General features: G+C 46.6%; 1 protein-coding gene across 1 annotated transcript in view; it reads left to right on the top strand.

The window, feature by feature from the left end:
- The window catches only part of SURF1 (SURF1 cytochrome c oxidase assembly factor), a 30,786-nt gene extending 4,520 nt beyond the window's left edge, over positions 1-26,266 (top strand). The window contains exons 2-9 of the mRNA XM_068249002.1: positions 1,143-1,224; positions 3,026-3,150; positions 4,202-4,284; positions 9,123-9,314; positions 11,183-11,255; positions 17,550-17,712; positions 25,138-25,219; positions 25,927-26,266. Coding sequence (XP_068105103.1) covers positions 1,143-1,224; positions 3,026-3,150; positions 4,202-4,284; positions 9,123-9,314; positions 11,183-11,255; positions 17,550-17,712; positions 25,138-25,219; positions 25,927-25,993 — 867 coding nt within the window. The 3' untranslated portion in view covers positions 25,994-26,266. The remainder of the gene's footprint in view (positions 1-1,142; positions 1,225-3,025; positions 3,151-4,201; positions 4,285-9,122; positions 9,315-11,182; positions 11,256-17,549; positions 17,713-25,137; positions 25,220-25,926) is intronic.
- The last annotated feature ends 628 nt before the right edge of the window (positions 26,267-26,894 follow it).

The following is a 26,894-nucleotide window of genomic DNA, read 5'->3' as shown; positions in this document are numbered from 1 at the left end:
GGATTAATCGTTATTCAAAAGATGCAGAGATAGCGTGGCACTTCCCCTTTAAGTGCGAGAAAATGTGTACAGGTGGCTAACTTTGTTGTTGACAGGCTGCGCTCATTCCAATTGCTTGCATAGGACGTGTGCTCCGCTGTAGTATATTTGAAGTGGTTCCGTGCGTCAACCTGTCAGTATTGGAGGTGGGAGTGCGGGGCAGATGTGGGCGTAGCGATGACCGTTTCGCGTCCTGCTGGACGCTTGGTCACGCTGCGTTAGCGTCCAGCAGGACGCGAAGCGGCCGTCGCTAGGCCCACATCTGCCCCGCACTCCCACCTCCAATACTGACAGGTTGACGCACGGAACCACAATCAAGGTATATTGCTCTATATATCTGCATGTTGTACATGGTATACATGGATTGTGTCATTCAAAGAACTGTTACTGGTGATGTTCACTTGCAATAAACATATACGATTGGATGGAAGACGCAAGCTATCTGTTTCTACATGCACATTATTTGGATTAATGTTGTATTATTATTATTATTATTAGTAGTAGTAGTAGTAGTAGTTTGAGGAAAGGAATGGCAATTGTTCATGTGACTGTTGCCCTGATTCGTATCCCTGTAGGGGCTTACACTCATGCTAGGCAGTTTGTAGTCACTATATATACTCACCCTCCTTGCTCTGTAGTCAGATTTTAGCAAGTTAAAATAAAAGTTATATTTTAGACTATCTGCAAAAGGCTGCATATCAATTGTATATACAATTAACTGTAACTAAGCCAGTTACCGAGGCTGAACGGCAGACCGCAGGAGGACGGCGAGGGACTCGCACATGTTTATGGGGCTGGAGGAAGCCCCGGGTAAGTATCGAATCTTAAGGTAGCAACGTCTCTGCTTTACTTTAAGGTGATGAAGATATTGAATCTATTCTATATATACATTGCCTCTTTGGGGCTCTCACACAATGGAATAAGGGGCAAGGTCCCCTGTGATTTGTTTATTTGTAGATGGAAGCAGCACATTGCTGGTAGATTTAGCGGAGATCGTTCTCTTTTGTCTGCCTGCTGATCACTTCCTGCTTTCTATAATGTGTGCTGCAGCTGAACCTCTTTCCATAAATATTACTAAATGCTTTTCTCTTCTTTCTTTACAGTTCCTAAGTCTCCCTCTGGCGGTGTCCAGGGTCAGATCTCAGAGTGTCCTGGTCCAGTCATGTCTCTTCCATCTACGGAAGGGTAAGTGATATGAGTGACCAGGGCGGATTTAGGCCTGGGCCACCTAGGCCATGGCCCAGGGCACCACAGGAGCAAGGGCACCAAAGCTGCAGGCTAAACAGGTGCAGCATTTGCAAGGAGGCAAATGCTGCAATGCAGGGAGCTCAGGCAAGCGCCTAACCGTGGTACTCTGCTGCTAGCTGCCTGTGCAGCAGCCACCTTGCTCTCTGTGCACGTTTGCATTGTGGCTGGCTGCTATAGACTTGGGCAGCATTGGAGACAGAAAGGAAGAGGAAGCTTCTGCACTGGAGTCGAGCGGAGAAATGAGTGACACTGATGGCTGCTGCGGTGTGAAGGCGAGCTGGCTACCTATACTACAGGGGGGGAAGGGATAAAGGAGTCATCTGGCTACCTATACTGGGGGGGTTATCAGGCTACCTATACTAGAGGGAAGGGGGGAGGGGTCATCTGGCTACCTATACTGGAGGGAAGGGGGAGGGGTCATCTGGCTACCTATACTGGAGGGAAGGGGGAGGGGTCATCTCGCTACCTATACTGAAGGGGGGGGGGTGACAGTGGCCTTGGGTGGTAAAGAGTACAAATCTGCCCCGTTGTCATGTCAGAAGAGTATCAAGGCCCCGGCGAGCGGCAATAAGAGTGAGGATGGCCCGGGAACGAAGCAGGTAATTTCACCGCCCACTCGGCACCTGCGCTGCCCCGGATTTGGGCGCCTCCATAGGCAGTGATGTTACATAGTTTAGTTGAAAAAAGACATCCATCCATCAAGTCCAACCAGAAAAAAATAAAATAAAAATGACCTATGTTCATTACCTATACCTCCTCACATCTCATCCTCACCTCTTTGGTGTCAGAGCTCTCCATGGAGGACCAATCACTGCTCTTCTCTGCACATCTCCTGTAGTTACTCACCCCCATGTGTCCTCCAGGTCCTGATACCTCCCCCCCCCCCCACCTCATCTCCCCACTTCCTCAGTGGCCAGTCACTGCTCTCCACTACACTTCTCCTTAGTACCTCACCCCCATTTATCTTCCAGGTCCTGAGACCTCCCCCCCCCCCCCCCACCTCATCTCCCCACTTCCTCAGTGTCTGTGGTCTCCAGAGAGGACCAGTCACTGCTTTCCACTACACATCTCCTGTAGTTACTCACCCCCATGTGTCCTCCAGGTCCTGAGACCTCCCCCCTACCTCATCTCCCCACTTCCTTAGTGGCCAGTCACTGCTCTCCACTACACTTCTTCTGTAGTACCTCACCCCCATTTGTCTTCCAGGTCCTGAGACCTCCCCCCACCCCACCTCATCTCCGTACTTCCTCAGTGTCCATGGTTTCCAGAGAGGACCCGGTACTGCTCTCCTCTTCACTTCTCCTGAGACATCTCACCCCCTCTGTGTCCTACAGGTCCTGAGACCTCCTCACCTCATTTCCTTACTTCCTCTTGTGTCAGAGGTCTCCAGAGAGGACAATTCACTGATCTCCTCTCTTCTCTAAGTCCTGATACCCCTATTTTACCTTAACTTCCTTGGTGCCAGAGATCTCCAGGGAGCACCAGTTACTGCTCTTTACTGCTTGTCTCCTGTAGGACCTCATCTCCTCTGTCTTCTCCAAGTCCTGATACGTCCTCATATTTCCCCCTAACTTCCTTGGTGCCAGAGATCTCCAGGGAGGACCAGCCACTGCTCTCTACTACTTGTCTCGTGTAGTATCTCACTGTGTCCTCAGGTCCTGAGACCCCTCATACCTCCTTCCGTCACACACTTTTCTGCATGTCTTTATTAGTACTGATCTTCTTCTGTCTCCTCCAGATCCTAATGCCCACTCATATCGCCTCTTCGCATCTTCGGTATCGCAGGAGTCCAGTGAAGATCAGTTCTTGAAATGGTTTCTGCTGCTTATCCCAGTTGCCACCTTCAGCCTGGGCACCTGGCAGGTAAATGAGTCCAGACTGACAATTGTGTGGGCTTGATCTCCACCTTGTAGAAGAGATAGAAGAGGAACTGCGAGAGATGCCACTAGTATAGTAGGTTAAAATAATAGTAAATAAAGTTGTATGTAAAATGATGCAAACAAAGGGTTACCACTAAGGCAACCACTGGGGAGTGGGGAGATTAAATACTAAGCTGAAAAAAACTCACCTTAAAGTGGATCCGAGATGAACTTTTACTCATTGCATAATTGTGTTCCTTTCATATAGTTTATAGGGCATTCCTCAAGCAAAATACTTTTTTTGTTTTAATACTCTAATTCCCTACAAACTAAACAAGCCTCGCCCACAGTTTTTCAGAGAGCTTTGGCAGTAGCAAGGGCTCATGGGAGCTCAGTCTGGGCAGGAGGAGGGGGAGTTATTACTAGCCAGAGATTTCAGGGGCAGAGGGGAGGAGGAGGGGGGATTAGGTTTTTTTCACAGAAGATGCAGATAAGCCTGCCTCTGTGTAATGTTTACAAACAACATGGCTGCTGTCATTGTATCACAGGAAGAAATAATCATCTTCCATTGAAGCTGTTTGCAGCTAGATTTGCTGTGTAAACTATCTAAACTTTAGATAAGATATATAGACAAGTTACTTGTTATAGTTAATTCTTCATCTCGGATCCGCTTTAAGAAGTCGCTCTCTGTAGACGGAGAAAAAGTGGATGACATCCCTCCACCAAGGGTGGACTCAAAACCGGTAAGAAACACTTGGACAGTAAGAAAACACAAAAAAAAGTTTCAAAAATGGATGTAGTGGCGGACTTACCTTCCCAAGTTTCAGACAAAAATTAGCTTTATTTAACTACGCCACAGTGCAACATGTTTCGCAGGTATGACCCGCTTCATCAGGCAAAATAGAAAGTAACTGTAACAAGTGTAGTTCAAACCAAGCGTCTCTGTGATCACCACCTTGTCCTACAGCAACCAGTCGTATTCTCCCTTCTTGTTTGGTGTAGAATGTGGGAGGAGGGCGGAGAGAATCTGATTGGCTCTTTCTTGTTTATTTCAGGTACAGCGGCGGAAGTGGAAAATGGGGCTCATCGAACAGCTGGAATCTCGCGTCAATGCCAAGCCGATTCCTCTCCCACATGAGTGAGTATCATCTCCGGTAAGATGGGATTCATTAAATAATGAAAATGTTTCCATTGTAACCTTAATTCTCGCATGTTTCACTTTGGTGTTATGTGACTCAGGACCAAGTTGCAAACTTTCCCACCTAATGTAGAAAATAGAAGAAACAAAGTCAAAGTTCTAAACTTCCCGGAGCAATGTGCAGTGGCATAGCACTTACTAATCTTACCACTTCCTGTAGAAGATCTGCTAGTCCTCAGTTCTGGTCCAGATGTTGTAAGCAGACGCTGTCTCCCTAATGGACACACACACACACACGCACGCACGCACACACGCACGCACGCACGCACACACACACACACTCTGACACACACACACACCACACACCACACACGCACACCCACACCCAGACACACACACACACACACACACACACACACACCCAGACACACACACACACACTGACACACACACACACCCAGACACACACACACACACACTGACACACACACACACACTGACACACACACACACACACACTGACACACACACACATACACTGACACACACACACCACACACACACACACACACACACACACACACACACACACACTGACACACACCACACACACGCACACCCAGACACACGCACACACACACACACTGACACACACACACACACCCAGTCACACACACACACTGACACACACACACACACTGACACACACACACACACTGACACACACACACACTGACACACACACACACACACACACACTGACACACACACACCACACACACCACACCCACACACACTAACACCCAGACACACACACACACACACACACTGACACACACACACTGACACACACACACACACACACACACACACACACACACTGACACACACATACACACACACACACACTGACACACACACACTGACACACACACACACACACACACACACTGACACACACACACACACTCTGCACAGTGACACACACATACACACACACACACACACACTCTGCACAGTGACACACACACACACACACCTTCCTCAAGCCCCCTCCAGGTTGATTGCTCCCTTGCAGTTCTCTACTGCCACCTGGATCATCCACAATTGGACTTTCCAGGGCCAATATCGGATGATCAGGGTGGCAGAGGAGGGCCACATTTCATGTACTGTTTAAAGGGAACCTGAAGTGAGAGGTATATCAAGGCTTCCATATTTTTTTTCCTTCTGAAGTGGAACTGAAAATAAAAAACAATAACAAAGAGTTTCACTTACCTGGGGCTTCTGCCAGCCCCTTGAAGCTGTCCTGTCCCGCGCCGGTCCTCCACGATCCTCCTTTCTCCTGCCGCCAGCTAGTTTTGGTTCGGTCGGCATGTAAGTCGGTGGGCCACTGCGCCTGCGCAGCCCTGCCTCGCGTAGCCTCGTTCCCGTCCGCAATAGCATCCTGCGCAGGACACTATTGCGGGCGGTAACACAAACCAAGATACGCATGGCCAGAGCTGCGCAGGCGCAGTGGCTTGTCGGAGAACGGAGGATTGTTGAGGACCGGCGCGGGCTCAGGACGGCTGCAGGGGGCTGGCAGAAGCCCCAGATAACTGAAACTTTTTTTTTTTTATCTTTAGTTCCACTTTCAACAATACCAGTTGCCTGGCAGCCCTGCTGATCTATATGGCTGCAGGAACAAGTGTAGTTCAAACAGTGTGATTCAGACACTAGTCTGAATCACACCAGAAACAAGCATGCAGCTAAACTCAGATTTGACAGAAATGTCAGAAACACCTGATATGCTGCATGCTTGTTCAGGGGCTTTAGCTAAAAGATATAGAGGCAGAAGATTAGCAGGACAGCCAGGCAACTGGTATTGCTTAAAAGGGACTAAATATGGCAGCCTCCATATCCCTCTATCATTCCATATCCCTCTCGCTTTAGGTGTCCTTTAACGGCCCAGGATTTAAACGGTAAAGGAGGAGCTGAGGAAAGTGGTCAATTTACAGTCACGCAATCATTAACCCTCTGCACTAAAACACTCACAACAAACTGGAACTCCAGTAATTCTAAAAACAACTTGAATGCAAGTTGTAGTCGCTTGCACTAAATGGAGGTTATTCACTTCCAAAATGGTTTGTATGCAAAAGCATTCCATGCCAAACCCTTTCACCAGCATTGAGGTTTCCTCCAAAGTCGAAAGAGGCCCTACTGTAACCACACCCATGCCCGTTTCTAGGGCCGTGCGGCCGCCCTGAGCGCTGAAGGAGTGTGGGCGCTGTAATGGAGGGGGGAGTCAGCCATGGGGAGGGCAGCCCGACCTCTCCCTCCCTTCCTCTCCGCGGGCCACCCTCCGTGCTCCCCCCTCTGTGCTCCCCCCTCCGAGTCTGACTGCAGAGTGAGCGCAGGGAAACGCTGTGTACAGAGGGCAACTCACCTGCCTGCGTTCCAATCGCCACTCACTCGCCACTGGTCACCTCCTCTGCACAGCCGCTGATACACACACTGCTTCCGGCTAAGCAGGAAGCAGTGTGTGTATCAGCGGCTAGGCAGAGGAGGAGATCAGAGGCGAGTGAGTGGCGATTGGAACACATATTGTATGCAGCTTGGACCTGGGCCAATCGGATGCACTTTCTCTTGAATGTGATTGTTTGCCTGACATTGACCATCTCTGAGCTTCAGTTTGAGGACAGCAGCCAGAGTCGGTGGCAGTGGAAGCACCATGTTGCATGGCTGTATAATTACAGTATGATGGCAATTTTCAGAATCATTTATTTCGCCAAGTGCAAACAGGGGGTTGTACTTGGAATTGGTTTTAACTCATACAGGTTCTGGAAGGAGGGGGGGTGTAAATGTCTGAAAGCCAAGACCCGAGGCTGCCATACTATGGTGCCACCAGTCACACTTGGAAATCATCCGTTATCCCTAAGGAGACATGGGGGAGGTTAGAGGTTGGAGAAGGTTCAGAAGTGATGACCCAGTTCTTCGTGAGAGAAACCAGCAGTGATAGCTGACACTGCTGAGGATCCCGGATGCTGGTATCTGGCCGTGCTGGCTAAGGTGTTCCAGTACAAAAGGTGCAGTAGTGTTCATTTCTGAGGTGGGTCCCGACTCCTGGCCAGCATTCGGCAGGGCTGGACAAGATAATCTGGCTGTCACAGAAGCATCTGGCTGCAGGGGCATCATGGAGGGGCTGAACCAGATGTGTCCCTGCTGCGGTGGATTTTACAGTATGATGCCAGTTTACAGTATGTTGGCAATTTACAGAATGATGACAATTTACAGTATGAGGGCAATTTATAGTATGAGGGCAATTTACAGTATGATGGCAGTTTACAGTATCATGGCAGTTTACAGTATGGTGGCAGTTTACAGAATGATGGCATTTTACAGTATGGTGGCAGTTTACAGAATGATGGCATTTTACAGTATGATGCCAGTTTACAGTATGATGGCAATTTACAGTATGATGGCAATTTACAGTATGATGGCAATACACAGTATGTTGGCAATTTATAGTATGATGGCAATTTACATAATGATGGCAGTTTACAGTACCGTGGCAGTTTACAGTACCGTGGCAGTTTACAGTATGATGGCAATTTGCAGTATCATGGCAGTTTACAGTATGATGGCAATTTGCAGTATGATGGCAATTTACAGTATGGCAATTTACAGTATGATGGCAGTTTACAGTATGGTGGCAGTTTACAGTATGGTGGCAGTTTACAGTATGATTGTCAATTTACAGTATGATGGCAGTTTACAGTATGGTGCCAATTTACAGTAAAATGGCAGTTTACAGTAAAATGGCAATTTACAGTATGATGGCAGTTTACAGTATGATGGCAATTTACAGTATGATGGCAATTTGCAGTATGTTGGCAATTTACAGTATGATGGCAATTTGCAGTATGTTGGCAATTTACAGTATGATGGCAATTTACAGTATGTTGGCAATTTACAGTATGATGGCAATTTACAGTATGGTGGCAGTTTACAGTATGATGGCAGTTTACAGTATGTTGGCAATTTACAGTATGATGGCAATTTGCAGTATGTTGGCAATTTACAGTATGATGGCAATTTGCAGTATGTTGGCAATTTACAGTATGATGGCAATTTACATAATGATGGCAGTTTACAGTACCGTGGCAGTTTACAGTACCGTGGCAGTTTACAGTATGATGGCAATTTGCAGTATCATGGCAGTTTACAGTATGATGGCAATTTGCAGTATGATGGCAGTTTACAGTATGGCAATTTACAGTATGGCAATTTACAGTATGATGGCAGTTTACAGTATGGTGGCAGTTTACAGTATGGTGGCAGTTTACAGTATGATTGTCAATTTACAGTATGATGGCAGTTTACAGTATGGTGCCAATTTACAGTAAAATGGCAGTTTACAGTAAAATGGCAATTTACAGTATGATGGCAGTTTACAGTATGATGGCAATTTACAGTATGATGGCAATTTGCAGTATGTTGGCAATTTACAGTATGATGGCAATTTGCAGTATGTTGGCAATTTACAGTATGATGGCAATTTACAGTATGTTGGCAATTTACAGTATGATGGCAATTTACAGTATGGTGGCAGTTTACAGTATGATGGCAATTTACAGTATGATGGCAATTTGCAGTATGTTGGCAATTTACAGTATGATGGCAATTTGCAGTATGTTGGCAATTTACAGTATGATGGCAATTTACAGTATGGTGGCAGTTTACAGTATGGTGGCAGTTTACAGTATGATGGCAGTTTACAGTATGATGGCAGTTTACAGTATGGTGGCAGTTTACAGTATGATGGCAAGGCTCAGATGTGAACTCTCTTCTGCTGGTCTCAGTCTGACAGAAATCCAGAAGCTGGAATACCGTCCTGTCAAGATCAGAGGTCACTTTGATCACTCCAGAGAGGTCCTCCTGCAGCCCCGCACGCTGATAGACGCTAAGAAGGAAGCTCAGGAGTCCGGAAGCATATCCTCGAGCACGGAGAGCGGGGCCAATGTCATCACCCCCTTCTACTGCACTGACCTCGGGTATGTCGGGATATCTCACATTCCCCATAGGCATACGGGGAGGGGGCTATATCGCTGGGATTGGGTAATATACCAGGGGTGGTGCTGGTGGTTGGAGAGGGGAGTATTGAGGGAATCTGCTCTTATTCCGGGGATGGGGGCATATTTTGGAGATTTGGTTGTATAGCATCAGTGGAGGCTTTATTTTTGAGATGTGCTTCCCTACAGGTTGTTTGCAGGGACTTATCTAGAGAGGAGCAGCTCCTGGGATCGCAGGGGGGCCCCAAGCTGTAAGGGGGCCCCATCTACTACTTCACTCCCCCGATAAGGGGGTCCATCCTTCAGATCAGGGGGTTTTGTAGCTTCATTTGTTATGGGTGTGACAATTACGATGTCCACGCTTGTTTTATGAGCTTTGCAAGATGGGCCACCAGGCTGTGAGGGTCACCGAGGGGAGGCAAGGGAAGGGGGGTGAACCTTGGCGGGCCCCATCAAATGTTTGCTGGGGGCCCCATGCTTTATAATTATGCCCCGGGTTGTGTGGAGTGTGTGATGGGGATTTAGCTATCTACAGGAGTGTTTATGCCATGTACTGTATTAGGCAACTGAAGTACGGTGGCCGAGGGGATATCAGTCTCACTTCAATGCTAATAATGATATGGGAGGACATTAGACTATGACTATGGTAGGATTAGATTGTGAGCTCCTCTGAGGACAGTCAGTGACATGACTATGTACTCTGTAATGTGCTGCAGAAGATGTCAGTGCTATATAAATACATAATAATAATATGGTAGGACATTACACTATGACTATGGTAGGATTAGAGTGTGAGCTCCTCTGAGGACAGTCAGTGACATGACTATGTACTCTGTAATGTGCTGCAGAAGATGTCAGTGCTATATAAATACATAATAATAATATGGTAGGACATTACACTATGACTATGGTAGGATTAGATTGTGAGCTCCTCTGAGGACAGTCAGTGACATGACTATGTACTCTGTACAGTGCTGCAGCAGATGTCAGTGCTATATAAATACATATTAATAATACGGTAGGACATTAGACTATGACTATGGTATGATTAGAGTGTGAGCTCTTCTGAGGTCAGCCAGAGACATGACTATGTACACTGCAAAGTGCTGCAGAAGATGTCAGGACTATATAAATACATAATAATAACATGGTAGGATATTAGACTATGACTATGGAAGGATTAGATTGTGAGCTCCTCTGAGGACAGTCAGGGACATGACTATGTACCCTGTAATGTGCTGCAGGAGATGTCAGTGCTATATAAATACATAATAATAATATGGTAGGACATTAGACTATGACTATGGTAGGATTAGATTGTAAGCTCCTCTGAGGACAGTCAGTGACATGACTATGTATTCTGTAATGTGCTGCAGGAGATGCCAGTGCTATATAAATACATAATAATAATAATAATAATATGGTAGGACATTAGGCTATGACTATGGGGGGATTAGATTGTGAGTTCCTCTGAGGACAGTCAGTGACATGACTATGTACTCTGTAATGTGCTGCAGAAGATGTCACTGCTATATAAATACATAATAACTAATAATAATATGACAGTTATATTGGGATTTGTTTGTGTTTGAGCTGTTGGGGTTGTAAGTTCTGGATTTGGAGAAATAACAGTTGGGGAGGAGGTACTGTAGTTATGTAGCTGGTGAGAGGTGTATAGGTGGGTGTGCAGTGGGTGGTCTGTAGACGAGTCATCGGAGTGGGTGGAGATATAGTGATTTGGAGTTTGCCTTGTTGCACACTATAATACATACATGGCGTTCCATCTGGTATCCTTATATCTGGGAGGCATCTGTTCTGGCTAATCATCATTATCTCTGCTGTTACATCAGATTCTCCATCCTGGTAAACAGAGGCTTCGTCCCTCGCAGGAAGATGAATCCAGAGACCCGCACACGGGGGCAGGTGAGAAACGTGATATTATACCGAGCTGCAGGAACAATGGGGCTGACTGATGGAGCTGCGTTGCTATAGCAGCACGAGCTCCATGACAGCACCACACTCTAAATTCATGGCTGCACGCTACGCTCGCTTCTTCAGCGTGCCTTCCTTAGTTACGCGCGTTGCTTACATAGCAACGCACATTCCTTTAAAGAGGAATGCCAGTGAAAATAACGTAATAAAAACAGTGTTACATATTTACAATAATTATGTATACGTGATCTAGTCAGTGTTTGCTTATTGTAAAATCTTTCCTCTCCCTGACATATGCGTACGTGTGTCATGCGCAGTGTACTCACGGGCGCACGTTGTGGGACGTGCGCAGCCCAGCTAGCGCCTGCGCAGTAGTGCCTGACTCCAGCGCCTCTGTGGCGCTCCCTGCTTGCAAATCGCTAGTATTGAGACACTTTTGCTATTTGATCTGGGGAAGCGGACTGCAATCCGCGAAACGCGTTATCATTCAAGTGTCTGGTTTCTATTAAAAATGTTATTACTTTTTTTGGGCTACCCCCTTCTTTTAGAGATAAGCCTATTTATAGTAAGTAAAACGGGGAAATAGTACACAAAGCGAGATAGGACCAAAAACTAGACTAGTATATAATTGGTACAAAAAATCTTCACTTTATTCTATCAAAATTTAATAAAAAAAGTGTAACTGGATGTCAGACAAAAATGCAAAACCCACCCACCCACTAATAAAAACCCAAAAGTCCAAGGAGCAAGGACCATTAGATATATGGATACTGTTAACACAATGGAATTGGATACAATCAGCTGTAAAGGATCATCAAAGCAAATCAGTCCATCCTGTCACGGACAGGGCGCTATTGCACAGTTCAATTTGTTACCAATATACTGTACCTATCTCCAGGTTCATATCTCCAGGTTCATATCTCCGGGTTCAATACCTTTAAGATCCGTACACACGCCGGACTGCAGGCAACGACGGGTCCGTCGTCACCTCCCGCTGGGTGGGCGTTCCAGCGACAGTCCGGCGTGTGTACAGTCTGTCTGCAGACTGATACGGCTGTTTCTGAGCGATCCGCCCGGCGGATCGTTCAGAAACAGCCGTATCAGTCCGCTGACAGACTGTACACACGCCGGACTGTCTGCTGAAAACCCGCCCAGCAGGAGGTGACGACAGACCCGTCGTTGCCTGGAGTTTGGCATGTGTACGGACCTTTAGAGTATAATGAAAGTCCCACTCGCAGACTCACAAGATAGGTAGGTTAGGCAATTGTGTGCACAGCAAGGTAAACAGAGGAGAGGGCTAGCAAACGATATTGCAAACAATAGGGCAAAAGCTGAGGCTGCAAGCTGCAAATATCATTTCAGGTGGCACAAACGGTCCTCAAGGATAAGCAATGTTCGCCTCAATGATTGTAGAGCATACAGCCCATAAGGTTTGCACTCACAGTTCCTTGGTCTGCCCGTATCCTCCTCAGTACCGCTCCATATCCGTGACTCGTGTGACTGAGTAGCATGTAATCACGCTGGCTGCGGGACGCTGAGCCGCCAGTAAAGCATAGGTCCTGCGGACGTAAAGATCCCTCCGCGCAGACACTTCCGCGTAACAGCTTCCAAAAAAGTTCATGTACATTGAATGAGTTGGGTATCAGGTCCTCAAGCTCCACCCATGACAGCACCACACTCTAAATTCATGGCTGCACGCTACGCTCGCTCCTTCAGCGTGCCTTCCTTAGTTACGCGCGTTGCTTACATAGCAACGCGCATTCCTTTAAAGAGGAACGCCAGTGAAAATAACGTAATAAAAAAAAAAATTTTTACATTTTTACAATAATTATGTATACGTGATCTAGTCAGTGTTTGCTTATTGTAAAATCTTTCCTCTCCCTGATGACATTTATCACATATGCGTACGTATGTCATGCGCAGTGTCGCGCGCTGTGGGACGTGCGCAGCCCAGCTAGCACCTGCGCAGTAGTGCCTGACTCCCTGCGCTCCCTGCTTGCAAATCGCTAGTATTGAGACACTTTTGCTATTTGATCTGGCGAAGCGGACTGCAATCCGCGAAACGTGTTATCATTCAAGTGTCTGGTTTCTATTAAAAATGTTATTACTTTTTTTGGGCTACCCCCTTCTTTTAGAGATAAGCCTATTGATGTATGTTTTATCCAGCTTACACTACCCATTCCACACATCACATCTTGGGGCGCCTCCTCTCTCCCAGTAATATCCCACACCAACCCTCTCAGCTCGGGGTGTTGGGCGTGTATGTTAGTTCCTTGGAATCCTTACACCCCTTTTTCTTTTCCTGGAGAGCGACCTACATTGACGAAGACTAAAGTACCCAAGTGAGGACCTGTCTTTCCTCACCAGCCGTTACACTGTGGTTGCTGGTCTTACAAACCTATTCTTGTGGGTATTCTGCACATAGCGTTGTTGAGTGTCCCATACCTTCAACGTGCTACACTATCAGGAGCTCCTGGTGTCCCTGTCTCGTTTTTTTGTCTCCTTTGGAAGGTCCTCGGACTCCATTGGTACCACACAGTCTATTTCAGGACTAGTATCCTTTAGGCTACTTACACACTAAGACGTTGCGTTTTAGGGGACGTTATGGTCACATAACGTGCCCCTACCGCAACGCATGGTGGTGTTGAAGTTGGACGTCAGATTGAGCTGCGTTATGCTCTCAAAGCAGCCGCTCCAGGTTAGTGATAGGATGTCCGGATCTTTTTAAGGATTTGGATCATTTGAATCGGATCATTGAAAAGATCCGGATCTTTGAACCAAATCATTTGAATTATTTTACTAGGGAAGCAGACTGGGGGTGAAATGACTAGCAGGACAGGACTTTCCCTGCACTGTACATTCTGTATGTTCCTGTTTCTTCCAGACAGACATCCACTGTGAACCGAATCGTTCATTGTGATGATCCGGATGATTCGACTCACAAAAAAGATCCGGATCAAATGAACGATTCGTTTATGATCCGGACAGCACTACAGTCCCACCACAAGTCTCTGCAGTGCAGTGAATATTAATTAACCATGTGGCTGGCCACAGAGGTGGAGGGGAGACCTCCTCCTCCAACATTACTGTGCATGTGCAAGCAGTCTAGCGCTGCTTAGCCCAGTATAACGTACAGCATGCAGCACTTTGCTTAAACGTGCTGTGTTACTATCTAACGCAACGCGGGCACTGTGAACAGCACAATTGATTTTACAGTGCTGTGAGTTAGGCTGTGTTACTGGCTGCTGTAACGTGGGACTTTAACGTTTTACTGTGAAACCAGCCTTAAGCACAAGCACACTCAAACACGCACTTGTTTGTACGCATACCCAAGCATACTGTGTATAAACACACATTTACACATGAACTTGCGCGCGCACACACACATACACACACTCTCTCTTTCTCTCTCTTGAAAGTCGCAGTGTACCTTTCACACTGGAAAACAGAAATGTATTGCAGTGGTGCTTCATACTTGAATATGGAGTGTTAGCAGAAACACGGTGAGCTGGGTTGGCGGTGCAATGTACCATTTACACAGGAGCCCACTGCATTGTAATTGTCCCCAGGGAACAGGTTGCTGGTGGTCCCCTGATCTCCTCTTCTCTTATAGTTGAAGAGGGAATTGATGAGATGGGAGTGGGGGGTATGGTTCCACACAGGAGCCCACTGCACTGTAGCTCCACCCCTGAGGAGACAGGATGCCAATGGTTCTCTTATCATTGTCTCTTATAGGTTAGGCTGACCATGTGTCCTCTTTTGCCAGGACAGGTCCACTTTTTCAGACCTGTCCGGGCTGTCCTCCCGGATATTTGATCTGTCCGGAGAGCCAAACACACTTGCAGAGATCCATTGAGGCTGAGATGAGCCGAACACTGCGAGTCAGTGGCAGAAGAACAGCTTGCAGAGATCCATTGAGGCTGAGATGAGCCGAACACTGTGAGCCAGCAACAGAAGAACTGCTTGCAGAGATCCACTGAGGCTGAGATGAGCCGAATACAGCGAGCCCAAAGCAGAAGAACCATTTGCAGAGATTCTCTGCAAACGGTTCTTCTGCTTCTTGGGCTCGCAGTGTTCGGCTCATCTCAGCCTCAGTGGATCTCTGCAAGTGGTTCTTCTGTCGCTGGCTCACAGTGTTTGGCTCATCTCAGCCTCAGTGAATCTTCTCTCTCTGCAAGCTGTTCTTCTGCAGCTTGGGCTCCCAGTGTTCGGCTCATCTCATTCAGCTCCTGACTCAAACGGCTCTTCCTCGGGCTAGGCAGTGAGTCAATCCCTTCCTGCTGCTCTGCTCCACCTCCAGCCGCCCCATCCACTGAGACAGAGCAAATTGCAGAGCAGAGGGGTGGAGACAGCCAGAGACAGCCTGAGTTCAGTGGGTCTCACGCTGGGCTGATCACTGGTGCTGTTTGTGTGTGACCTGTGGGAGCAGCTCAGCAGCACAGCCTGAGCCCTGAGTTCAGTCTGTCAGTGTCAGTGAATTGATTCAAGTCACGCTGGTGCTGTGTGGGCAGCCTGTGGGAGCATAAGGGCCTGAGTTGTTAGCAGTGAAGTCACTGCTGTGTGGCCAGCCTGTGGGAGCATAAGGGCCTGAGTTAGCAGTGAAGTCACTGCTGTGTGGCCACTGGCCAGCCTGTGGGAGCATAAGGGTCTGAGATTCTAAGCTATACTGGGGCCATATTCCTATCTAACCTATACTGGGGCCATATTCCTATCTAACCTATACTGGGGCCATATTCCTATCTAACCTATACTGCAGACATATACCTTGTCCGCACATTTGTGGGGAAATCTGCTGCCAATCTCATTGCATTTTGTGGTTGGCCGGCCCTCCACCATGTGGTCTGGAAAAAAAAAAAGTCCCTCCATGCCCACGAAGTTGAACAGCACACGGCTAAGGTCTTGTATATTTGGCCCCACCCATGACCACGCCCACATGCTGTTGTGATCGTCCTCTTTTTTGGAAATCAAAATATGGTCACCCTATTATAGGTGATGGTGGAATTTATATGCTGGGAGGGGCCCAGTATACCATTGCACTTTAGCTCCACCTCTGAGGAGAAAGGTTGCTATCAGTTCTCTTATCTTTGTCTCTTATAGGTGGTGGGGGAATTGATACGCTGGGAAGGACACAGTATACCATTGCACTTTAGCTCCACCCCTGAGAAGACAGGTTGCCACCAGTTCTCTTATTGTTGTCTCTTATAGGTGGTGGGGGAATTGATACGCTGGGAAGGACACAGTATACCATTGCACTTTAGCTCCACCCCTGAGAAGACAGGTTGCCACCAGTTCTCTTATTGTTGTCTCTTATAGGTGGTGGGGGAATTGATACGCTGGGAAGGACACAGTATACCATTGCACTTTAGCTCCACCCCTGAGAAGACAGGTTGCCACCAGTTCTCTTATTGTTGTCTCTTATAGGTGGAGGGGGAATTGATACGCTGGGAAGGACACAGTATACCATTGCACTTTAGCTCCACCCTTGAGAAGACAGGTTGCCACCAGTTCTCTTATTGTTGTCTCTTATAGGTGGAGGGGGAACTGATACGCTGGGAAGGACACAGTATACCATTGCACTTTAGCTCCACCTCTGAGGAGACAGGTTGCCACCAGTTCTCTTATTGTTGTCTCTTATAGGTGGAGGGGGAATTGATATGCTGGGAGGGGCCCAGTATACCATTGCACTTTAGCTCCACCTCTGAGGAGACAGGTTGCCACCAGTTCTCTTATTGTTGTCTCTTATAGGTGGAGGGGGAATTGATATGCTGGGAGGGGCCCAGTATACCATTGCACTTTAGCTCCACCTCTGAGGAGACAGGTTGCCACCAGTTCTCTTATTGTTGTCTCTTATAGGTGGAGGGGGAATTGATATGCTGGGAGGGGCCCAGTATACCATTGCACTTTAGCTCCACCTCTGAGGAGACAGGTTGCCACCAGTTCTCTTATTGTTGTCTCTTATAGGTGGAGGGGGAATTGATATGCTGGGAGGGGCCCAGTATACCATTGCACTTTAGCTCCACCCCTGAGAAGACAGGTTGCCACCAGTTCTCTTATCCTTGTCTCTTATAGGTGGTGGGGGAATTGATATGCTGGGAGGGGCCCAGTATACCATTGCACTTTAGCTCCACCTCTGAGGAGACAGGTTGCTATCAGTTCTCTTATCCTTGTCTCTTATAGGTGGTGGGGGAATTGATATGCTGGGAGGGGCCCAGTATACCATTGCACTTTAGCTCCACCCCTGAGAAGACAGGTTGCCACCAGTTCTCTTATTGTTGTCTCTTATAGGTGGAGGGGGAATTGGATCTGGTTGGAATTGTGAGACTTTCGGAGACTCGCAAGCCATTTGTTCCGGAGAATAATCCAGGCAGGAATATATGGCATTACCGGGACCTGGCAGCCATGGCACAGGTGACTGGGGCAGAACCCATACTGATCGATGCCAATTTTGGTAAGCCAGAGAAGAGTGAATATTCTGGAATGGGTTTTGTACTGTGTGACAGATTGTTGGGGATGATGCTGAAGTATTCACCATATGGCCGTAATGTCCTATCTATAAGTAACATGTTACGTGTGCGTCTGCGTGTTACTCTATGCGTGTAACATATCGCATGATCTACATTTGTGTGAAATGATGTCCATATAACATGGCACACGTACTTCTCTGTGACATCCTGTCTGTGCAACATGTTATGGAACCAACCTCTGTGTGATATGTGTAGCGTGTCATGTTTTCTGTGATATATTTTGTATGTTTCGTGTTCTGTGTTATATTATGTCCACACATGTCACGTGCTGTGTAATAATCTCAGTAATATCACCTGTAGTATACCTTTTATGCAAAGACTTGAATTCACAAAGCCTTACCGCATCCGATAAAGCAGAAAACAGACAATTTTACCAATTGTGAAATCTCAATTCACTAAGACTGTTACTGCATGCCAAACTAAAATTACAGAATAGTGAGGTCAATAGGTGACTTGTGAGGTAAATTACCAACCTCTGAGGTAAATTGCTGACTTGTGAGGTAAATTACCAACTTGTGAGGTAAATTACCAACTTGTGAGGTAAATTACCGACTTGTGAGGTAAATTGCCGACTTGTGAGGTAAATTGCTGACTTGTGAGGTAAATTACCAACTTGTGAGGTAAATTACCAACTTGTGAGGTAAATTACCGACTTGTGAGGTAAATTGCCGACTTGTGAGGTAAATTGCTGACTTGTGAGGTAAATTACCGACTTGTGAGGTAAATTACCGACTTGTGAGGTAAATTACCAACTTGTGAGGTAAATTACTGACTTGTGAGGTAAATTGCTGACTTGTGAGGTAAATTGCCAACTTGTGAGGTAAATTGATGACTTGTGAGGTAAATTACCAACTTGTGAGGTAAATTGCTGACTTGTGAGGTAAATTACCGACTTGTGAGGTCAATTACTGACTTGTGAGGTAAATTACCCACTTGTGAGATAAATTGCTGACTTGTGAGGTAAATTACCCACTTGTGCGGTAAATTATCCACTTGTGCGGTAAATTACCCACTTGTGCGGTAAATTACCCACTTGTGCGGTAAATTACCCACTTGTGCGGTAAATTACCCACTTGTGCGGTAAATTACCCACTTGTGCGGTAAATTACCCACTTGTGAGGTAAATTGCTGACTTGTGAGGTAAATACCTCAATAAATGTACATTTAAAAGATTAGAGCATGTGGTAACACAAGTGAGATGTTCAATATCTCTAGCCTGGTGCTGTCTGTAATTAACAATCAGCTATTGGAAGAAACAGAGCGGAGAAAAGGGGAAAACTAATTAAACTATTCAGGAAAGTAAGAAAGTTAAAGTAAATCTTTAAAAAAATAAAAGAACAGCCCCTATACGGTACTTACCTCAGGAAGGGGAAGTCTCTGGATCCTAATGCGGTTTCCTCTGTACCCTCTGAGATCCAGCGCTATCAGCTCCCGAACAGCGGTGTAAATATTTACCTACCACGATCCAGCGCAGGCGCAGTGACGACTTTCTGGTGGGCTCAAGCAGAAATAGCCGAGCCTGATTGAGTCCACTCTACTATAGCCTAGCCCAATCGAGTCCATTCTACTGCACAGGTGACTCGCGTCTGCACGGTAGAGCGAACCCGATGGGGCTTGTCTAATTCTGCCGGGGTCCCGGAAAGTCCCTCCTGCCCTGGAGCGCGGAAGGTAAATATTTCAGCCGCTACTGAGCCCCAGCCAACAACCTTGTCAGCTGATTTTTTTGGGGGGGTCTGCCAGCGCTGGATCCCGGAGGGGTAAGAGGAAGGGGGAAACCCTCATTAGGATCCAGAGGCTTCCCCCTCCCGAGGTAAGTACCCCAGGGGCTCTTTTTTGGGGGGGAGGGGAACTGTTCCTCTTTAATAATAAAAACACATTTCCCTAATGTTACAAGATTATTAGATAGTAATTAAAAATAGTAAATTAGATACCAATGGACTGAGCGCATACAAATTTAAAGTGACACTGAAGCGAAAACAAAATTATGATATAGTGAATTGGTTGTGTAGTACGGATAATTACTAGAACATTAGTAGCAAAGAAAATATTCTCATTTTTATTTTCAGTTATATAGTTTTTTTTTTTTTTATAACATTGCATCATTCTCTAATATTTGCAGTTTACACGCTACACTCAGCATTCTAAATGATTTCACAGAGCAGGCCAGTGAACTTTTGAACTTTCCTCTGCAGAAAAAAAACTAAATACAGTGAAAGACCCTTGAGATAATAAGCTTCAGAAGGCAGAGCTCTCTGCCACTTTGAAAGTCAGAGAGATCAGTGGCTCTTTTGCATAAATAACAACTGAAGTTTCTTAACCTCGTAAAGGTGGCCATACACTTATAGATTTGCAGCAGATTCGACCATCAGATAGATTTCTGTCAGATGCCTGTCAAGTCGAATCTGACAGGAATCTATCTGATGTGTGCCACTCACTAGAAACAGATTTCCAACAGATTTCAGAATGAAATCTAATGGAAATCTATCTAAATGCATTATTGGACCATTCGATCCAATGCAACTCCATGGGCCATCAATCTGCTGCCAGCAGCAGATCAACCTAGATTTTCCATCCTATCAGATCGATCAAATCAATTGAAATTGATCAAAATTGGCTGCAAATCAATCGATTTGGGAATTTGGAAGAATCGATTTCTGATCGATCGATTGATGGCTGAAATCGACCAGTGTATGGGCCCCTTTAGCGGTATGCCTGACACTGTGTCGGGCATACCGCTCTGTGGCCCCAGGTGTCCCCATAATTAAATAATTGTCCCAAATGACTGTAAACCCTTTAGCTAGCACTAGGCTAGCTAGTAAAGGTGTCAGGCACCCCTGGATCCCCCCCATCCCCCCCATTTATACATTACCCCCCTGGAACCAGCGATCGCGCAGCCTCCCTGCACAGCTCTGGTCTCTCTTTGGGGAGGATCGGGTTTGCGCATGATGTCGGCGATGTCATGACGTCATGTGCGATTCTCCCTATAGTGAATGGATCCAGGCTGGGTAATGTATAAACGGGGAGCGGCGGGGATCGTGGGGTGCCGGACACCTTTACTAGCTAGCCTAGTGCTAGCGAAAGGGTTTACAGTCATTTGGGACAATTATTTTATTATCGGACACAAAGTAACAAAGCCTCCTGAGCGGCGTAACGTTCAGGAGGTTAACTCTTCCTGTACTGGAAACAATATTAGACTCATATCTCTGCTGCTAATGTTCTATGTCTTACCAGTACTACACATACAAATCATGATATAGGTTTATTTTCACTTCAGATTCCCTTTAATGTTAAAGAGAGTCTGAAGCGAGAATAAATCTCGCTTCAGACCTCATATATAGCAGGGGCATGTGTGCCCCTGCTACAACGCCGCTATCCCGCGGCTTAACGGGGGTCCCTTCACCCCCAAATCCCCTCTGTACAGCGGGGGAGCGCTTCCTGGTTGGGGCAGGGCTAACCGCCGCAGCCCTGCCCCACGCGCGACTGTCAGACGCGTATCTCCGCCTCTACCCCGCCCCTCTCACTCTTCCTTCACTGAGAGGGGCGGGGGAGAGGCGGCGATGCGCGTCTGATAGACGCGACTGGAGGCAGGGCTGCAGCCGTTAGCCCTGCCTCCAGGAAACAAAATTTCACGACCAACTTGCGACCAAGTCTTGCGGGGGGTGGGTTTGGGGGTGAAGGGACCCCCGTTTAGCCGCGGGATAGCGGCGTTTTAGCAGGGGCACACATGCCCCTGCTATATATGAGAGCTAAAGCGAGATTTAGTCTCGCTTCAGAGTCTCTTTAAGTTTATGTAGCTTGGATTTGCACTTTACATGTCAGTGTACCATGTGCTGTCCGTATTACATCTTTCCTCCATTTTCCCTGCACCGCAATAATCCATCAAATACCGAATGAAATGTACTGCACGACTCCTTAAAATACCAAATGAAATACACCTTGAGGTAAAGAACTTCGTGAACTGTCATCCTGTTTTTCGATAAATGACCAAACTATTACCACCTGTGTGACAATCCTAGTGAATTGTGAAAAAAGTCTAAAATGCTACACGAGGTACTATATTTTTCGAAATATAAGATGCCCTTTTTCTTTTCCCAAAATGGGGAGAATAGTCCCTGCGTCCTATATTCCAAAGACAGGGAGTCCCCGACTTATGAACACCCGCCGATACAAACCGCCCACCTGCCGCAATGTCGGGGACTCCCTGTACTGTCCACCTGTGCCCTCCTCTGCTGCCCCCTTGTGTTCCCTCCTCTCCATGTGCATAGTAAAGTGCAGCGGCAGCACCGGCTCACCTGATCCATGGATTCCAGCGGCCATCGCAGACCTCTCATCTCCTGCAATGCTCTTCTGGTGACGGCTTCTGCTGAGGACACAGGAGGGCAGAAAGGGGGACACAGGTGGGCAGAGAGGGGGACAAACGGCCACAAAGGGGGACAGAGGAATCCACAGGAGGGGAGACAAGGACACATTGTTCCCATTCATTCACCTCCCCGCACGCCACCGGCCTGCGCCACTTCACTAGGGCATGGCGAAGGACACAAGTGGGACAGAGGGCACATGGAGACACAATAATTGGGGGGGAACATCTACAAGGTGGTCCTGGACTATCGACATGCCACATTAAGAATTTTTTTCCCTTGGTCTTTGCCCTATAAATCTAAGTGCATCGTATAGTCTGTAGCTTCTTATATTCAGTAAAATGTGGTACATTACCGTGCTGAACATGACATTTTTACCGAACTTGTCTTAGTGAATTGAAGCCATAGGCATAGCCATAGACATTTCTCCTAAGTTTTCTCCTAGAACTGTGATCTGCAAACTCGGCCCTCCAGCTGTTACGGAACTACAAGTCCCACAATGCATTTGCCTTTATGAATCATGACTGTGGCTGTCAGACTCCTGCAATGCATTGTGGGACTTGTAGTTCCTCAACAGCTGGAGGGCCAAGTTTGCAGATCACTGCCCTAGAAGATCATTTTTCATCAGTTTAAAATGACTTTTCAGCACTCTGCAAAATACCAAAAAGTATTCAGAGTATTCAGAGTATTATCCTTCTTGCTGCTTGATGTGAAAATATCGCCGAGGAGAAAAATTGACTTGAACACGGACCATTGATCTTGATGTACGAACGTGCGGTAATATTGCCCTTGCAACCGGCACTGTGTACCACGAGTTACGCTATTTGCACCACCCACATTACTCGACAAGCGTGACCGTTACTATGGTAACACGCGTTACTAATGAGCGTTACTGTTAGTAGCACACATTGCCATAGCAACAGTCGCTATAGTTGAGAACAGCGGGTCGCGCTAATAGTATAACCTACAGTACACCGTGGCGGTAGTAATATTGCCCGAGCGATGTCAGAGCATGGCAATGTTACCACAAGTTTGTGCATTAAAAGCCCATAGTGTCATAGTGATAATCGTACAAGTATCCAAAGAGGGTCCGCACTCCAATTTAACAGGAACTTTTTATTGCTCCATCACCATATACACACAATTGATCGTAAAACTGACAATTGTTTTGGGGCCACACGCGTCCCCTTTGTTAACCACTTCAGCACAGATGTGATCCTGACGTCCACAGCAGATGCTGCTACAGCCGCAGCCACATGAGATTCACATCCCTGCAATTTGGGGAGGGGGTTTGGCTGTGCACGTGATTGCGTGGGTAGAAGCCCGCAATCGCGATGTTACCAGCAACAGGGGGTATTGGTGGCAGGGGACAAAAGTCCGCCGAGAATGATCACTGGTTTTGTTAAAAAACAGTGATTATTCCCCATTGGTGCCGCCGAACTCCCTCCCGCTCACTCGTTTCCGCCGATCCCGTCGCGGATTGTTAGATTAATGAATGGGAACATTGTTCCATTTATTCATTCATCTCCCCGCAGGCCACCGTGATCGCAGGCATCAATAGATGCCTGCGTCACTTCCCTAGTTACAATGTAACAACGCATTACTTCCTATAGCGTACTTATTGTACGCGAATAGGAAGTAGTGCACGAGGACATCTTGTGGCCATATATTTTTTAATATGGATGTCAAGAGGGTATATTATTATTTAATTATGGGCATGTGATTAGTGATGGATGTAAAACTGAAAAAATGCACCTTTATTTCCAAATAAAATATTGTCACCATACATTTTACTAGGGATATAATTTAAACGTTGCAATAACCGGGGACAAATGGGCAAATAAAATGTGTGGCTCTTATGCACAGTATCACATTTTATTTTAAAACTATGATGGCTGAAAACTGAAAAATGTTTTTTTTTCTTATTTTTTCCTTTTAAAATGTATTTAGAATAAAATAATTCTTAGCATAATGTACCACCCAAAGAAAGCCTGGAAAAAACAACGTATAGATCATTTTGTTGTGATAAATAGTGATAAAGTTATTGGGGAATGAATGGGAGAAGCTCTGAAATGTAAAAATTCGTCCACAAGGTGAAAAATACCCGCGGGCTGAAGTGGGTAAAGGGGTTCTGTGGGGGGTGTTGAAAAGAAAAACATAGACTTACCTGGGGCTTCTACCGCCCCCCCCCCGGTAGCAGTAATATTCTGCGCCGTCCTCCTACAATCCGCTGTTCCCCGCCGCTGGCCCCGGTCTAATGCGGCATCTCATCCGACTGCGGCTGCGCGCATCATCGGAAGTTTACTGCGCAGGCGCAATACAAGAAGACTTTGTACTGCGCCTGTGCAGTAAGCTCCCGATGATGCGAGCGGGAGCGCGCACTATTTGTCTTGTTAGACGAATAATTGCCCTGTGCCGGCGGCGGGGAATGGGTGATCGGAGGAGGACGACGCGGGACATGACAGCTATAGGGGGCTGGTAGAAGCCCCAGGTAAGTGTCAGATTTTATTTTCAACCCCCCCCCCCAGAGAACCTCTTTAAGGCACAGTTCTAATCATGGTCTAATAATCGTCGTTTTTTACAATTGATTGTGTGTATCTGGTGATGGAGTTCCTGTTAAAGTAGGGCGGTATTCTTTGGATACTTGTATGGACTGACCACTTGGTCCTGCACCCACCACCTCTTCTGGACATTGGCGTGCGATCTTAGGGAGTACTTAGTGATAATTTATGTGATATTCTGCCTATGTGACTCATCATGTGCTGTGTGTTTTGTTGTGTCGTTTGTTGCGTGTATCTTTGTCCTATTCTGGCCCTGTGACTCTTTGGCATGTGGGTGGTTTTGTAGCCTGTCACATGTGATACCCTACACATGCAGCAAACAATACATAATATTCTACCCATAGAACTGTATACGAGTCTACCTGTGTACCATGTCAGGTGTGATATGTTCCCTTCATAACCCATTCCATGTGATTCCATGTCTCGACAGACAGCACAGTGCCTGGAGGGCCCATCGGTGGACAGACCAGGGTGACCATGAGGAATGAACACATGCAGTATATAATAACATGGTAATTATGTGTTGCCTTATATGGGGATGAGGGGTGGGGAATCGATTCAGAGTCGATCGAATGACATATGAACCGTAGTAGCCGATTCCTGTGCGATCGACCCATCTCTTGCATCCTGCTCGATCAACTAAGCTGGTTGATTTGACATGATATTTGGCCACTTTTCTTTGATTGGGCATACTGGAGCACACGCGATCCTCCCTTGATTCCCTCTCGATTCGATAAAATTATGGAACCGAATGGTCGATGGGACAGCAAAATCGCTAGATGTATGGGCACCTTTACAGATGATCAGTGGTAATCTCTTCACTCTAGTTGGTTACAACACATGGTATCCATGACCATGTGATCTCTTTGCCTTCCCCTCTACGTTAGGACAGCTTTAGGTTTTTGGATGGACTCCAGCAGATGGTTCCAATGTGAGCTCCCCACCAGATGCATGTCCACTCCCCCACCAGACAGATTTAGGTAGTTGGTTGGGCCCAAGCAGATGGTAACCATCTGATCTCCCTGCCAGGTGCATGTCTCCTTATTTCCCCCACCAAGGTAGAACAGACTGCTTTTGATGTTGGGTTGGACCCCAGCAGATGGTAACCATCTGAACTCCCTGTCAGTTGCATGTCTCCTCATTACCCCCACCAAGAACAGACTGCTTTAGCTGTTGGGTTGGATCCCAGCAGATGGTAACCATGTGATCTCCTCAACAGGTATGGACTCTGTTCCGTCACCTCATACATGTGGTTCAAGAAGTTCATCCAGAAAGTTCCACTGTAGCCCATGAAAAGTTTGAGATCCGACTCGGGGTGATTGGTACAATGTGACTTGAAGGACAAACACAAATCCACAGTGGCTACAGAGAAAGCAAGAGAAAGCCTCAACACGAATGTGGAAAACTTGGAATTTGAGGTTCTCGCTCCATCGTCTTGCACAGATTCTGCCTAAACAGGACTGCCATCTTTAACCCTTCTCTATCTTGACGCTGTATCATGTGGTACCAGGAGGTTCTGCAATATGTTTCTTATTAAAGGGTTTTCACGATTTCCTAAATAGAGACTGTATACAACTTGCCATCCATTGGTGAGCCACCAAAGGACCAACTTTAATTCTCCTAGCTCTCCATGTTTTACATGAAAGTCCAGAGCGTTCATACACGTGCTCTCATCTGAAACGGCCAGCAGAGGGCGCAGCAGGATGCTGTTATTTTCTATTACTGCTGCAATAATGTCTCCCACCTCCATAAAGCCAAACTAAAGGCACATAAACAAAACTAACCTGTGGGAAGGAACTTAAAGTGGGATTCTACTCCTAAAATTTCAGTAACTATTCTTAGTTACATAAAAGAACATTTGAAAGTATTCCGTGTGTAAAGTCATATGCATTATACTGCAGAGAGCAGAATAGGTTTGCTTATCTCTGGATAATCGTCAAGAATCTCTGCCTGTGTCGTTCCTCGGTCCCACTCCCTCTTTTGAACAGACACATCGTCCTAGCAACAGCTGGGTCACTTCAGTAGAAAAGGAGAGGGGTGGAATGAAGACACAGGCAGAGAGCGATTCTTGCCTTTGTCTCTGAAGGCAAACAGGGATCCAACTGTGCTAGCAAGATGTACCCAATAAGGTGGGACGAAAAATATATCAGTTTTCTTGTCAGATTCTTTTGGCACATGTATTAGCCT

The sequence above is a fragment of the Hyperolius riggenbachi genome, chromosome 8 (genome assembly GCF_040937935.1).
Source record: "Hyperolius riggenbachi isolate aHypRig1 chromosome 8, aHypRig1.pri, whole genome shotgun sequence".
Classification (NCBI taxonomy): domain Eukaryota; kingdom Metazoa; phylum Chordata; class Amphibia; order Anura; family Hyperoliidae; genus Hyperolius; species Hyperolius riggenbachi.
Note: the sequence above shows the minus strand (reverse complement) of the source record. Positions and strands in the feature narration are given on the sequence as shown.